Below are 16761 nucleotides of genomic sequence, written 5' to 3' on the forward strand. Positions count from 1 at the left end.
GTAAGGGCACGAGCTGTTGTTATGCCCTTATGATGTCAAGCCAAAATACCCTGTTCTTTCTGACCTAGCAGGGTGAGATGTTAAGTGGAAGTGGTGTATATACATCATCGCTTAGCTTCTTTAATCACGATTGGTTGTCTTTAGAAAAAAATATGCTCTTGTTCAATCACAGGTTATTGGGCTTGTTAGTGTTCACTTGGATAGTAGGAAAGAATATTTCCCTCCACTGCATTAATTGAGTGGAAGTTTACAGCCCATATTATGCATCATGAGGTCAGACTAGATGATCATGAAGGTCTGTTCTGACTTTAAAATCTGTGAATCTGTATAAGATTTCAGCAGCTCAGAAAAAAAAAGTGAAGACCCAGTGCATTTAGTACTTTAAAATGTCAAAAATAAAACCTTGAAATCATTCTGTCCACCCACAGGCAGCTAGTGCAGAGAGCAAATCAGTGTGTATACAGAATCCATTCCACCCACCTTGATAACAAATGCATGACTGCATTCTGCACCAGTTGATCTGTGGGGGACAGATCGGCTTTTTGGTTAGCCCAATGTAAAGTAGTCCATTGCAGGAGTTCAATGTATCTCTCTTAATTTGTCTAATCCTGCCTAATCTAGTCTGTCTCCTGAGTTGCTTGCCTATCATTGTAATATCTAGAGGCTACAAAAATAGACTTATGTATAGGTTAGCCCATAATATACCTGCCCTTGTTATCCTGAAGCCACCCACATAACCTGGCATATCTAACTCTTTTCGTTCTCCACGGTGTAAATGCAGGAAATGCATTTCCGATGCACGGCTACAAATCGGGGAATAACAAATACACAACTACAAAATGGGGAATATATGTCTAAGTGGTAGCACTGCTCTAAAGGATATGAGGGTTATAGGGGACCACAAACTGAATAAGAGTCATCAGTGTGATGCCGCTTTACAGGTAAAGCAAGTAAAGAACAGCTACCAAGAGGGATTTTACAGCTAACTGGCTGGATGGATGTCCATCAAAGGGAGTTATCCCCCCACTTTATTTATCACAAGTATATTAACAGGAGCCATGAATGTAAGACACAGGAGTAACTGTCTCACTCTACTCAGCACTGGTGACGCCCCAGCTGGAGTACTGTGTCCAGTTCTGGGCACCACAATTTAGGAAAGATGTGGACAAATTGGAAGGAGTCCAGAGGAGAGCACCAAAAATGATAAAAGACTAAGAAAACCTGACCTATGAGGAAAGGTTGAAAAAACTGAACATGTTTAGTCTTGAGAAAAGAAGATGGAGGGGTGACCTGATAATCTTCCAATACGTTAAGGGCTGTTATAAAGCAGATGGTGATCAATTGTTCTCCATGTTCACTGAAGGTATAGTCTGCAACAAGGAAAATTTAGGTTAGATATTAGGGAAAACTTTCGAATTGTAAGGGTAGTTAAGATCTGGAATAATCGTCCAAGGCAGGTCATGGAATCTCCATAATTGGAAATGTTTAAATACAAGTTGGGCAAACACCCGTCAGGGATGGTCTAGATTTACTTGGTCCTGCCACAGCACAGGGGGCTGGATTTGATGAGCTCCCTTCTAGCCCTACTTTTCTATATTCTATGAAAGCTTCTGCATATAGGTAGGTTTGCATCAGTCTCTGAAAATGGTTGGATGTGGGTTCACCCTGTTGTACTTTGATAGGAGGTTCCACAGACAAGTATTCAATCTCACCCAGTTTGTGGGCATCCTGTCCTGAATTTTTAAAATGTCCTCTGAAGCTTGAGATAATAAACAATGTCACTTGGTATAATCTGTGAAGGTAGCTGTGATGGAGTCCCCGGGGTGCAACCTTGACCTTGGGACAGCTGAACCCTCTGTCCCACCAACACTGTGATGCTGGTCAAGCCACAAATCTCTGGCAGGTACTGCACTTACACAGACATCTACAGGCAGGGACACCCCCAACTAAGTTACATGAATGAACTCTCAGCCACTCATAAACCACCAATAGGGAGACTCCAGCCAATTCCCTCCAGTTCCTCAGCCTTGCATCCCAGAACTGTACCATCTTGCACTGGTCAGAAGCCTAGCCAGTTTAAGTTCATTACCCAGTCCACCCCTCCCTTAATGTGGAGAGGACATGCACCAGCCTTGGTAAACTGAGCTGAGATTTCCTAAGCGCTTCAACCAAAACACACTGTTTTCGGTAAAATATAAAACAGATTTATTAACTACAGAAAGATAGATTTTAAGTGATTATGAGTAACAAGTGTAAAGATGAACGTTGGTTACTTAAGAAATAAAAATAAGTTCTCAGTCTGGGTTCTACAAATTAAACAGCAGTTGACTCAAGCGGTGTCTCACCATGACAGATGGGGTATAAGCAGGTTAAAGATCCTGGAACTCTTTCCCAGCCTAGGACCACTCTCCCCAGTTCAAAGTCTTTGTCCTCCAGACGTTCCTCCAGGTGTTGAGTTGGGGGGAAGGAGGGAGAGGGCAAGTGATGATGTCACTTTTCCTCTTTTATAGCTTCTTCCAGCTTTCTGGAAAGAGCTTTTGCTATAATGTGTGGGTCCGCCCCCATTGGTCAAGCAATCTCCATTGTCTACATGCTGTCTTTGAGAAGTCCTCTGGGCTGGCCCTTGAGAGAGTGGATTCCCTTTAATGGGCCATCAGCATGTCTGGCTACTCCATTGTTGTACCTGAAAGGCTGATTGTGGGTGTTCCCAACCTCACAACATATATCAGTAACATATACAACAATGCTTCATAACCTCACATATAGTGACAGCACATACAATCTGACAGTATATTAATGTTAAACCGATCAAGACTTTTAAAATGATACCTCACAAGGCATATTTTGTACAAAACATATCCTAATTATAGGACAGTGGTGAATATGGGGGTTCCAGGGTGCCACTGTGAGATAGTGTCACAGTAGCCACCAAATCACACATCTCAAAAATCCCATAGACTGCCTAAGGGATCTGAAGGATATTGGAGTAAGAACTGCTTAAAACTTTTAGACCAAAAATCTTAGAAAAATAGGTTTTGTTGAAAACAATTTTTTGAGGAAAAAAATAATTTTTGACAAATATTTTGCATTTTCATTTTTTAAAATGTAACCTAGAGTTTTGTTTTCAGATTTTTGGGTTTTTTTATGATTTTTTTTTTCCGGGAATAAGAGGGTTTTTTTTTTCTTTGTCATGAAAAAAGTATGGGAAGAAAAAATAATTTACCAACCAGATCTAGTAGGAACCTGTATGGATCTGTATGGAAGAACACACATGATCACAATATAGGCTAGTGAAAATATACACACTGTCACCAACTGAGACTCTGTCAGATACAGTTTGATCTAAACTAGATCAACATGTTCCTGCTCACAGCCTAACATTTCTTAAAGTTGTTAAACAGTTCTTTAGTATAGTCTGATCTGCTTAATCAGAAACTGCAGGTAGGGTCAATACCAACAACAGTATTAGGAACTCATATTTTTTTATTGTTGCAAACAACTAAGTTATTACTCAGAGAATAAATCTTAGTCCTCAGTGGGTTCATCATACAAATAATTATTGACCGTGTGTTCCTGTAGCTCTTTTATTATCACTTTTTCTAAAATCAATGATAGCAAGTTGGAAACTTGTCTGTTTTCAAATACAGTAGAGTCAAAGCAAAGTTCACTGCTATTTGTAAACTTTTATGGCATCAAATTAATCCGTAGTGTAACTCCACTGAAGTTATTAAATAAACCCCACAAATCCAATTTGTGTCCCTCCCTTTTTGTCAGGGAGAGCCTTGAAACATAAACCAGAGGTAACCAATCAGCAGGGTTATAAGTTTGAAACTCACATGTTATGCATGGCCCTCTTGCCGGTGAAACCCACAGCTTTAGTCTCGTCAAATGGAATGGCCTCAAATCAATTTGCAGCTCTGGGGGACTGGAGCCACCTGGGCTGCTGTTGATGGTGCTGGGACCACTGCAGGCCTGTTAGCCTGAGCAGCTGCTGCTGAGCCACTTTTCTAGTGAGTAGTCGTGAGTCTGCCCAAAAAGTGGGCATCTCAGTATTGTGGAAGGCTGCATAGTCCCATGAACTAAGCAGGACATAAGGAAATCCCTGTCTTTTTAATACCAGATCTGATACTGACATCCTCTGTGGCCTGTGTCAGGTCACTTAATCTCTGTGCCTCAATTTTCCCATCTATATACTGAAGATAACCTCTCAATGGTGATGTGACTACTAGTTAGTTTATGTCTGCAGAATGTTCTGTCAAAGGAAATGAGTAGTAGTATTTGTGATTCATTATTTGATTTGCTTTATTAGCTTTCCCAGTGGACGTTACAAAGATTTGGGGAAATGCAAAGAAATATCTCAGTGACACTCCCTAGACTCTTCAGGGTGGTCTTATATATAATGATTGGAACCGAGTGGGATATAAAATTATTTTACAGGCTCACATCAAAATGCCAAAATCAAGTCTGCCAAGTCTGTCCTGGATATGCCAAGGACTGTGTGGTGAAAAAAGAACAGTGCCACTGAGCAGAAGTCTGAGTCCAAGGGAGCTTTTCTTCTTCTTTTTCACAGTCAGCACAAAGTTGCTTTTCAACAGTCTCAGAGCTGTTCACCCTTCTCCCATACTGTCCGTGAGCTGGCACTTACTCAGCTCATCTTCCCATGTTTGCTTGCCCCAAGAGCACCCAAGACATTTTAGAGACTTTTAGGTCAGAAGAGACCATTATGATCATCTAGTCTGATGACCTACACAACGTAGGCCACAGAATCTCACCCACCCACTCCTGTAATAAGCCCCTGACCTATGTCTGAGCCATTGAAGTCCTCAAATCATGGTTTAAAGCCTTCAAGGTGCAGAGAATCCTCCAGCAAGTGATCCATGCCCCACACTGCAGAGGAAGGCGAAAATCTCCCAGGGCCTCTGCCAATCTGCCCTGGAGGAAAATTCCTTCCTGACCCCAAACATGGCCATCAGCTAAACCCCGAGCATGTGGGCAAGACTCACCAGCCAGACACCCAGGAAAGACATCTGTAGTAACTCAGATCCCACCCTGTCTAACATTCCATCACAGGCCATTGGGCATATTTACTGCTAATAGTCAAAGATCAATTAATTACCAAAATTAGGCTATCCCATCATACCATTCCCTCCACAAACGTATCAAGCTTAGTCCTGAAGCCATGTGTGTCTTTTGCCCCCACTGCTCCCCTTGGAAGGCTGTTCCAGAACTTCACTCCTCTGAGGGTTAGAAACCTTCGTCTAATTTCAAGTCTAAACTTCCTGATGGCCAGTTTATATCCATTTGTTCTTGTGTCCACATTAGTACTGAGCTTAAATAATTCCTCTCCCTCCCTGTTGTTTAGCCCTCTGATATATTTATAAAGAGCAATCATATCTCCCATCAGCCTTCTTTTGGTTAGGCTAAACAAGCCAAGTTCTTTGAGTCTCCTTTCATAAGACTGGTTTTCCATTCCTCGGATCATCCTAGTAGCCCTTCTCTGTACCTGTTCCAGTTTGAATTCATCCTTCTTAAACATGGCAGACGAGAACTGTACGCAGTATTCCAGATGAGGTCTCACCCAGGGCCGGCTTTAGGAAGTGCGGGGCCCGATTTGTTGGGGCCCCAGCAGGGATGACTCACCTGGTGGTGCTCCGGGTCTTCCGCGGCACTGAAGGACCCACTGCCGAAGATCTGGTAGGGAACCGCCCAGTGAGTACATCTCCCCCTATCCGACACCCTCCAAGTCCTGCCCCCGACTGCCCCCCTCAGAAATCGCAACCCATCACCCCCCCACTCCTTGTCACCTGACCACTCCTTCCCAAGACCCTCCCACCCTAACTGCCCCCCGGTCTCTTACCATGCTGCTTATCCCCGCTGGAGCCGGGCTGGAGCTGTGCCACCCGGAGCCGGAGCTGCCCCGCCTGGCCAGAGTCGGAGTCGGGGCCTGGGCCGGAGCCGCAGGGCCGGGCCGGAGGGAGCAGCTCGGCCGGAGCCAGACTGGTCCGCGCCGTGCCTCCCTAGAGCCCTCCTTGCACCCCCCCCCCCAACCCAGCTTACCTGTCGCTACTTGTTTCCAGGCTTCCCGCGTGAACATCTGATTCGCGGGAAGCAGGGGAGGGGGAGAAGAAGGGGGGCGGAGCGTTCAGGGAAGGAGGAGGAGGTGAGGTGAGGTGAGCTGGGGCTGGGGGCTGGGGGCGGGGCGGACAGCTGCCAGAGCTTGGGAACCGGCTCCAGCTCACTACTGGGTGCAGGGCCCGATTCAGGGGAATCAGAGGAATCGGCCTAAAGCCGGCCCTGGTACTAACACCTCCTTATCTCTACTGGAAATACCTTGCCTGATGCATCCCAAGACCACATTCACTTTTTTCACGGCCATATCACATTGGCGGCTCATAGTCATCCTGTGATCAACCAATACTCCGAGGTCCTTCTCCTCCTCTGTTACTTCCAACTGATGAGTCCCCAGCTTATAACAAAAATTCTTGTTATTAATCCCTAAATGCATGACCTTGCACTTTTCACTATTAAATTTCGTCCTATTACTATTACTCCAGTTTACAAGGTCATCCAGATCTTCCTGTATGATATCCCGGTCCTTCTCTGTATTTGCAATACCTCCCAGCTTTGTGTCATCCGCAAACTTTATTAGCACATTCCCACTCTGTGTGCAATTTGGCTGACTTCCTCATGATAGCTGCTGACAAAACATGTATCACCAACTAGCTCTGTACATGAAACAGGTTTTGAAGTGTCCACAAACCTCTAGAGCTGGATTCTCTGTCGGCTAAGTTCGTGTTACATTGCTTATACAACCCAAAGTGAAGTTAAACTAGTGGAGAAATCCCCGTGGAAAATCTCCAGTCTGTGTAAAGCTGGCAGAGGTGGCTAGGCTGCTTACTGCACCTATGCTACCACCTCCCTCCTGCATCTGAACTGTCCAGCGCAAGATGGGGAGGAGGCATGTTGGGAACAGGAAGGAGGCATTCAGGGCTGGGGTATGGTAGAGCAAGGCTCTGCTACAGCAGATGCTCTGCTGATAGAATGTCTCCCATCAGTGGAGCACATTGAAGCTGCCCCCTGCAGGTGAAGGTTACACCAGTGTTGCAAGAGCAGGATCGGTGTGTCCCTGCTGGGTTCCTGTCAGGACTCCCTTTCCACTGTGCTCAGTCAAGTTAAAATTGGTCAAGATTTTAAGAAAAAAGATTAAGAAAAATGTGAACTTAAGAGAGCAGAAAACAAGATCGGCAGCCATCTCCGGCGAATGTAACGCAGATCAGTGTGTTATAAACACCATGTACAGTAGTCTGATCCAGTGGCAAAGGATCTTGGTCAATCATAAGTAGCTTCATATGAGTCTATTATAATTTGTCTTTGTTCTTGAACACTGATGACATGAGTTTCTCCCCCTCCCTACCCCAATGCCCTTTCCCAAGTATTAAAGCAGATTCTCCATGGCTTTCCATCCATTATGAAGCAAGTTCAGATGGTTGTTTTTTGTTTTCATTTCTCCTGCAGGTGAATGGCATTGATCTTCGGGGTGCTACCCATGAGCAGGCTGCAGCTGCACTGAAAGGAGCAGGGCAGATAGTAACAATCGTAGCACAATACCAGCCGGAAGGTAAGTCAATGCACTGATTTACTGTCCAATTAAGAAGTGCTGTTGGGTTTCATCTGATGCTCTTTGGCTGGAAGAATAATGTCATCTACCTTGCACGACTTCAAGAATAGGAAAAGCAATAAAATTGGGGAAAAGTGGAGATAAGAATCATACAGAATAAAACGGTGGTGTTTTGGCACCCTGTGTGTGATGACTTATGTGGTCTTATTCCACTGCCTGGTGGATGAAGAGATGTCCTCCTCACACTAACTGTCCTCAAATGTGGCGCTCATGGGACCTCTTGCTGATAATCTCAGGAATACCAAGGGCTGAATAGACATAAGGAGTGAAGTACCTTTTCACCCTTAGAAAGTGGTCCCTCCGTGTGAGAACTGAGACACAATGGTGGGCCAGTTGTACTTCCGTGCTGTACCTTTTCGGTGGCTAAACTGAGGACTTCAGTCACCAAGCTTTGTCAAGCTGCCACTTTTCATAAATAATAAATTCTCACTCACTCCCTTTCTCATGCTCTGACTCAGACTCCCCCACCCCAACTTAAAATTAAAACAGAAAACGTGCAATTAAGACAGATACTATGGAAAAAGATGAGGTAAGGAGAAAAAGAGAGGAGAATTAGAAGCAAACAAAATTTCAAATATTATACTTTATTATATACATGAAATAATTGTTTTAGTGTGTGATTGTATATATATATAGATATAGATAAATTTCAGATCAAGGAAGAAGGGGTAAAAATAATTGTATTACAGAAAGTTCTTGACAGAAGATTTTGAATGAAATGTTAGTCCAATGTATTCTTGGTTCCCATTAGTTGCTGCTGTCTTGTTTATCTTTTCCAGTTTAATAGGAACATAAATATCAATTTAGACTGTTATTACAGAAAGTCACAAGTAAAATTGCAGCTCTTGATTTTTTGGATGGTAAACAATAGTGCATAATGTGCCAGCTTTCTGAGCAACCAGCTGATGATCGGCAATTAAAATGGAGGAAAGAGTTAATGGTTCAATAAGTTACTATTCATGTGGTAAAGAAAAGAGCATAAAATACATAGTTGTTGCGATATTATAAACTGACCCTCTAACCTACAGTTGCAGTGCAAAGGAAAAGAGGAGGTAATAGTGGTGAATGGGTTCAGAGTTCTCACTTGGTTTGTTTTGAGCATCCAAATGTTTATCTGAACCTTATATGAACTGCGAAGCATTTTTGAGTATGTAGAGTTGCCTGGAAATCTTATATAAGTGGGTTCTATTGCAAGATTTCTAGAGCTTGCCATCAGGCTGAATAGCTTTTCTCTTGTTATTGAGGCATTTTCATTTCTCATCTTGCCTGGAACTAGGAAATGCAGAGGCTAGCAAAAATAAAACATGTTTTGGTGGGTAAACAGGAGAGCATTCCATTTCCCCAACCCTTCTCCTCTTTCTTTCTTGGTCTTTCTTACACACACATGCCTTTTTTTATTTCCCTTACCTCTCTGAAACAGAAATAGACAAATTGGTATGGGACAAAGTTATAAAGATGGAAGATAAAAACAGAGTGGGGAGGGAAGAAGAAGAAAAGTGAGGACAGAATTGGAACTAAAAATACAAGAAATAAAAAGGTGAGGTGGGCCATCTAGAATTGGGTGACATTTTTGGATCAATGGTTTATTTGCTAAAAAATGCAGTTTTGGTCAACCCAAAGCTATCGCAAATTTGACCTGAAAAACCATCCAGTTTTCCAGATCAGATGCTGCCCTTGGGAATGCAGTCTTGTTTCAGTCTTGGACTCGGCTCTAAAGCCTCCCCCTCCAGCTGTGGGTACTGCTCGTTAGTCACCTGAAATGGAGCACCCATAGGAGCACTACTTGAAGAAGAAGAGGTTACTCACCTTGTGCAGTAACTGGAGTTCTCTGAGGTGTGTCTCCCTATGGGTGCTCTACTATCCCCTCTCCTTCCCCTCTGCTTCCAGTTTCCTCTGGGGGACTCTGCAGAGGAGAAGGAATTGAGGACAGGTCACCTGCCCGACCCTATATAGCCTTGGTGTGGAGCATGAGGTTGTGTAGGGCACATGCGTCGGCCAAATGTGCACTGCTACTGAAAATCTCCAGTGGAAGATGCATGGGATGCATGTGATGTGGAGAACCTGCAGGGAGATGCATCTCAAAGAACTGCAGTTACTGTACAAGGTAGTAACATCTCCTTCGTATCCACTGAAGGTAGGATAAGAAGTAATAGGCTTAATCCACAGCAAGGGAAATTTAAGTTAGATGTTAGGTAAAACTTTCCTACTGTAAGGGTAGTTGAGTTCTGGACTAGGCTTCCAAGGGAGGCTGGGGAATCACCATCATTGGAGGGTTTTAAGAACAGATTGAAGAAACATCTTTCAGGGATGGTCTAGGTTTACTTGGTCCGCCAGTGTAGGGGCTGGACGTGATGTCTTCCTGAGGTCCCTTCCAGCCTTACATTTCTATAATTCTATGATCCATAATGATTACTGCAGCTCCAGTTCAGCTGGATATTTCAATACCTGCCTAGCATTAAGCAGAAGAGCAGTCCCATTGACTTCAATGAGACTACTCGTGTACTCAGCTGCTAGTTGAAGGTAAAGAAACGAATACAAGCGATTAAAAACTTGTCGATCAAAAAGATGAGGGGGGCCCACTCACTGATATTTTATCCATGCTTTCACATTGACAACCATACTCATGGAAACATTTTTGCTTGCCCTCACTTTTTTCCTGAATAGCAATCTTTTCAAACTCCTTTTAAAGCCAGTTAGTGCCTTCGTAAAAATGCACAGCCAGCAAGGAGCCATTCATCCTCTTCTGCAGCAAGGACTTACTTGGTATGTCCTGAGTAGTACTTGTAAGATGAGGCACATCTTAAAAGGGCATGGCCATGTGCGTGTTCAATGGCTCTCTTTAAGAAGTCAGCGTTCACCCACAGTTGTCCTATTGGGAGTAAAGGAAATATCTTCAGCATTTCGAATTCCATTGGATAGTATGTATTCCCATTTTAGTGGTGATGGTGGTGCTGCAGCACAGTAAGGAAGGAGTTACGGTAAAATTCTGTGGTCAGTGTAACTGATACAGTTTGAAAGGAAGGGGAACTATGCTTTAAATATAGACAACTCATCCTGAATGGAGGAGAGGTGGGGGAAGAAAATATTGGCCTCTAGGTTGGGAACACTAAGGGTATGTCCACACAGCAACTAGACACCCACAGCTGGCCCATGCCAGTTGACTCAGGCTTGCAGGGCTCAGGCTGTGGGGCTGTTTCATTGCTGTGTAGACTTATGGGCGTGGGCTGGAGCCTGAGCTCTGGGACCCTCTCACCTTGCAGGATCCAAGAGCCCAAGCCCATAAATCTACACAGCAGTGAAACAGCCCGAGCCTCGCGTGCCTGAGTCAGTTGGCACAGGCCAGCCGCGCGTGTCGAGTTGTTGTGTAGACATCCTCTAAGAGATAAATTCCACATTCTACTCTCAGCTGCACCCATTCATCCCCAGTACAGGGCTGTAAACAGAATTTAATCCTCAGATTTTTGCAAAATATTCAGTGTCAGTAGTCTGGAAACTCTGTGCTGTGCTGCATTGCAGTATCTCTGCAGCTGTCCCCTCACAGCAATCCCTGGGAAAACCATTAAGCCAGTCAGCTGTTCCGTGTGCTATAAATCTTTCAAGCAAATCAATTAACACCTTACTGTAGCAGCAGGTATGAAGGGAAGACATTCATTAATTACAACTCAATTAGACCAATTGACGCCGAAGGGGCCAAAAAGTTGTTAAAATGAGTACATTTGCACTCTATCCCTATTCGCATTGTTAGCTGCTTGTTGGCACAAATACAGCACTATACATTTTTGAGGAAAGCTGAGTATGTTGAGTAGTAATTGACTATCTGAGTTTTGGTGAGAACGGGAATCTCAGAGACAGCTATCCTCTCTGATACACTTGTATCTTTATTTGCTGATATTAGCAATGGTAGTTATTAGAGCTATAATTGTAGTTAAAAGCATCTTAAAATAGTGAAACAGATAATTCATGTTTGTAGTTCCTTTTTCTCTGAAGTTTGGAGTTCATGTTAAGTATTATTACAGACACTTTTTTGCCTGTTCACATGTGACCTGCATCGGCTTTTATAGGAGTCCCTTCTTTGTCTTACATCTGTATCTGAATTGTAGGTGGGGTGAGGAGGGAGAAATCTTATGTTTTTAAAATACTAGACTACAATTTCTAAGCACCACTGTTGTACTTTCCTTATGGAATGACTTCTGGGTTACTTCTTATCCCCCACTATTACCGCCTACTTGCTACCTCAAAAATGTAAACGCATGTCTTGATGAGTCTGCTGTTTTGGTATAATTTTAATGCATATGCATGATTCATACATCTAGCCCTTCTGGATGTTACAGAAATAAGGTAGATATAAAATACACTGCAAATGTAAATGGCTTTATCTATACATCTGTGGCAAGCTGTCTTGATATATATTTAAATATACATACACACATACTCGGGGTCTTTTCTGTAGTTGATATAAATTGGTGTCGCTCCATTGATTTTGATGGAGTTACACTAATATATGAGGATCTGGGCCCTCAGCATCTTGGTGCCTCTGTGTGTGCATGTCTGCTCAGAGAATCCAGAGTACAAAGACTGTGTGTCACACATACACTTTTAAAGTATATTTTATGTGTGTGTGTGGGAAAAGAGTATATATGAACACATGTATATGGGGAAGGAGGCATAAACACCCCGTCTTCGTCCTCGGTGTTCATCTGGCTGGCTGGAGAATGCCAGCATTGTAAAGTCAGTAACAGTAAAAACGTTTAGAATCATTTTTAACGGATTGCCTGGCTCCTGGAGCTGAGTGGGAGATTTCACTGGCTGAAAAATCCAATGTATTTTTGATTAGAAGAATAATTTAAAAAGAAGGGATGATACAGATGAGACAAACAGGTTCCATGCATCATAATGGGACATTGGTGCATATACTGAGTGATCAAGATGTTCTGAATTAAAGTTGAATTCCCATTCTATTGAGGCTTTCCCGCAGAAATGCTCTTGAATCTGTAGTATAATAAAAAATCAGAAACATGCACTCCAGATCTTCCCTGCAAGTCTAGGACACTTTGCTGTAGTAAGAAATAGGCTTATTCATGGGATAATTTAATGGGCCATTCACCCAAAAATAGCTACGGGTATTTTACAAAGTACAAAGAAAGCAACTACAGTGAGAGCTGAGGACCGTGATATTAAAGGATGTGATGAGGGGGACTCCAGAAAACAGTAGTTATTCTCCAATGCTGGAGAATTCTGATGCTGAGGAAATTCCAAGGCAAATTAAGTATTAAGGAGTGTGACAGGTGCCAAGCTAACCTTATTACCTAGCAAAGGAGACATTGTGCATTGTCAAAGCCCAGTGCTGGTTTGAATGTGCTGCTCCCAGTGAAGTCAGTACAAGTGCTGCATGCAGCTTTTCAAAACTTGTAAGCTATTTAAGAAGTTAGCGCAGTGGTGGGCAACCTGCGGCCCACGGGCCGCACGCAGCCCATCAGTGTAATCCATTGGCAGGCCGCGAGACAGTTTGTTTACATTGACCATCCAGGGAGCTGCGGGCGGCTGTGCCTGTGGATGGTCAATGTAAACAAACTGTCTCTTGGCCCGCCAGCAGATTACCCTGACGGGCTGCAAGTTGCCCACCACTGAGTTAGCATAATAATATTTGACACTTATATAGCAACTTCCATCTGAGGATATTATAGAGCTTTACAAACATTAACAAGTCTCAACCAATGCCAGTGGAATGTACCGAGCAGTAGTAAACTGTATAGCCACCTGTATAGTCACTGGACTCTTCTTCCTCCCATGAATAATTCGCAACAGAAGTGAGTAAAATAATTTTGATGCAGGGAGGGAAAATGCCCTCAAAATTAAATGAATTATAATGGGGTATAAAAAATAAAAATGGTTGAGATTTTCAAGGCAGGATAGGGAATGTTCTCATGGTCTATTTTGGCCTTAAAGTCTATGAATGATTGTCTCATTTGACCTTCTGCACATTGCAAGACACAGAACCTCTCCCATCCACTCGTGTAATAGGCCCATAACCTCTGTCTGAGTTACTGAAGTTCTTAAATCTTGAGCTAAAGACTTCATTACAGAGAATCCACCATTTACTCTAGTTCAGATCAGCAAGTGATCTGTGCCCCATGCTGATGAGGAAGGCAAAAAGCCTCTAGGGTCTCTGCCATTCTGACCTGGAGAAAATTCCTTCCTGACCCCAAATATGGTGGTCAGTTAGATTCTGAACATGTGGGCAAGAGCCATGAGCCAGACATCTGGGAAAGAATTCACTGTAGTAACTCAGAGCCCTCCCCATCTAGTGTCCTATCTCCAGCCATTGGAGATATGTGGTAATAGCAGTCACAAATGTCCCATATGCCATTATAGGCAACTTCATCATACCATCCCCTCCATAAACATATCAAGCTCAGTCTTGAAGCACGTTGGGGTTTTTTTGCCCCCACTACTCCTCTTGGAAGGCTGTTTCAGAACTTCACTCCTCTGATAGTGAGGAACTTTCATCTAATTTTAAGCCTAAACTTGTTGATGGCCAATTTATATTGATTTGTTCTTGTGCCAACATTGGCCCTTAATTTGAATGCTGTCTCCCTCACTGGTGCTCATCCCTTTGATGTATTTATCGAGAGCAATCATATCTCCCCTCACCCTTTGTTTTGTTAGACCGATCAAGCCAAACACCTTAAGTCTCCTCTCATAAGATAGGGTCTCCCTTCTTCAGATCCTCCTGGTAGCTCTTCTTGCACTTGTTCCCGTTTGAATTCATCTTTTTTAAACATGGAAGACCAGAACTACACACAGTATTCCAGATGAGGTCTCATCAGTGCCTTGTACAAGGTAATAACACTTCCATATCTCTACTGGAAATACCTTGCCTGATGCATCCTAGGATTGCATTAACCTTTTTTGTGGCTGCATCTCATAAGTCCCCAATTTATAACAAATATTTTTGTTAGTCTCTAAGCGCATAACCTTTCACTTTGCACTATTCAATTTCATCCCATTTCCATTACTCCAGTTTTCAAGGTTATCCAAATCTTCTTGTATGATAGTCCAGTCTTCCTCCATATTGGCAATATCTCCCAACTTTGTGTTATCTGCAAATTTGAATAGCATACTTCCACATTTTGTGCCAAGGTCATTAATGAAAATGTTAAATAAGATTCATTTCAAGATAGATCCTTTAGAAACTCCATTGTTACCGTCCCTCCAGCCTGACAGTTCACCTTTTAATTCTCATATTAATCCCCATCTTCTCCACTTTAACTAATAATTTCCCATGTGGAATTGTATTAAATGTTTTACTAAAATCCAGGTAGGTTAGATCTACTTCATTTCCTTTGTTTATAAAATCAGTTATCTTCTCAAAGAAAGTAATCAGGTTGGTATGGCACGGTCTACCTTTAATAAAACCATGTTGTCTTTTGTCCCCATTATCTTCATCTGTATGTCTTTAATTACTCTCTCTTTCAAAATTTGTTCTAAGACCTTGAATACAATTGAGGTTAAACTAATGGGCCATTAGTTTCCATGATCACCTTATTTTTTTCTTTTCTTAAATATATGTACTCTATTTGCAACTTTCCAGTCATAGAGTATGAATCCGAGTTTACAGATTCATCAAAATCCTTGCTATTGGGCTTGCAATTTCATGTGTCAGTTCCTTTAATAGTCTTGAATGGAGATTATCCAGGTACCCCGATTTGGTTCCATTAAGATGTTTGACTTTGGCTTCCACCTTGGATGTAGTAATTTCTACTTCCTTATCCTTGTTCCCATTAGCCAACCTGTCACCGCCTGCAACTTTCTCATTAAAAACGGAGGCAAAGTATTTAGCCATCTTGCCTAGTCCCAGTCCCTCACCCTTCTGCATTAAGCAGACAGTTTCTGCTTTCTTCTCGCTGTCCAGGCACCAGTAGTGGGAGCATTGATAAGACAGGAGACACAGTTTCCCTGTTCTCAGTTCTGCTTGTTGCCACAGCAGCTCCTGGCTGCCAGGAGTAGCTATTGCAGGGGAAAGTTCTGCTCAGCCCTTATAGCTGTAGGAATGGAGCATGCTATTTAATTCTGGGGGGTTGGTGCATGTGCATTTTGGTTGCACATAAAGTTGAGTGGGGGTGGAGCATGCTCAATTCTAAGAATTGCACTCTCCTAAGAATTTAGCTGCCAAACTCTAAAAAGTCTTTACTAATCATGTGTGAACTGACACCTAACTTGCCCAAATTGGGGGAAATTTACACAGGATCTGCAAAAGCCATGATTATGACATCAGGGTGCCACCCTGTCAGATTTCAAGAGCTACCTGTGGCACCTGTAATGGCTCATCTAACAGCTGTCGCATGGTACAAGTTTTGAGATTGGGCATATCTCTGGAGCATCAAAGTAGCCTCTTAAACAGTGGTGTCATATTTTTGATCTGGCTATCGTCAACTAGCAAACCTATGGAAATAATAGTTACTACAATAGCTGCTCCTATAGTGATTGCTTCTTCGTGTACCATCTTTGGCTGTCACTAACTTCATTTCTTTTTAGCCTGCTAATAGCCTCTTTGGCTACTCTGACAGTTACCAGGAGAAATAAGCGTAAAGTTTAGGCTCAGCTGTCATTACTAACTCTTTATCAACTAAAGAATCATTGCCAAAGTGCAATCTGTCATGTCAGCTTAAAAAAAAAATCTGTTCTTTTTTTAGTGGAATAAACCTTTGCATGATGGGTCATTGCATTTACAGACCCATGATTTCTTCAGTTCCAGCTTCTCTCTCTCCAGCTTGAGTAACCTTGTTAATGCCGAAGATAGCAATTCAGGTAAAAGCTTTGAAAAGTGGAATAAAAATCTAAAATAAATTTAACATTGCAGTGCTAAGACATGAAATTAAAGTCAGTAAAAGGCATATTATAATTGTGTATGTATAGAGTTAAACTTCTATAAATGTATAAATGCGTTACAGAATGAGAGTCTAAGGCCAGAAGGGACTACCAGATCAACTAATCTAATTTCCTGCACATCACAGGCCACTAAACCCCACCAGTTATCTCTGCAGTGAGCCCAATAACCTGGAGTTGACTAAAGTATTACAGCC

At 42.7% G+C, this 16761-nt stretch overlaps 1 protein-coding gene across 11 annotated transcripts in view; it reads left to right on the forward strand.

Moving 5' to 3' along the window:
- Positions 1 to 16761, forward strand: part of DLG2 (discs large MAGUK scaffold protein 2) — a 1481925-nt gene that overhangs the window by 1188114 nt on the left and 277050 nt on the right. For all 11 annotated transcript variants that reach the window (XM_054015731.1, XM_054015732.1, XM_054015733.1 and 8 more), the window contains one exon: positions 7516 to 7618. In XM_054015731.1, coding sequence (XP_053871706.1) covers positions 7516 to 7618 — 103 coding nt within the window. The remainder of the gene's footprint in view (positions 1 to 7515; positions 7619 to 16761) is intronic.

Source organism: Malaclemys terrapin, chromosome 1 (assembly GCF_027887155.1).
Source record: "Malaclemys terrapin pileata isolate rMalTer1 chromosome 1, rMalTer1.hap1, whole genome shotgun sequence".
Taxonomy (NCBI): Eukaryota; Metazoa; Chordata; order Testudines; family Emydidae; genus Malaclemys; species Malaclemys terrapin.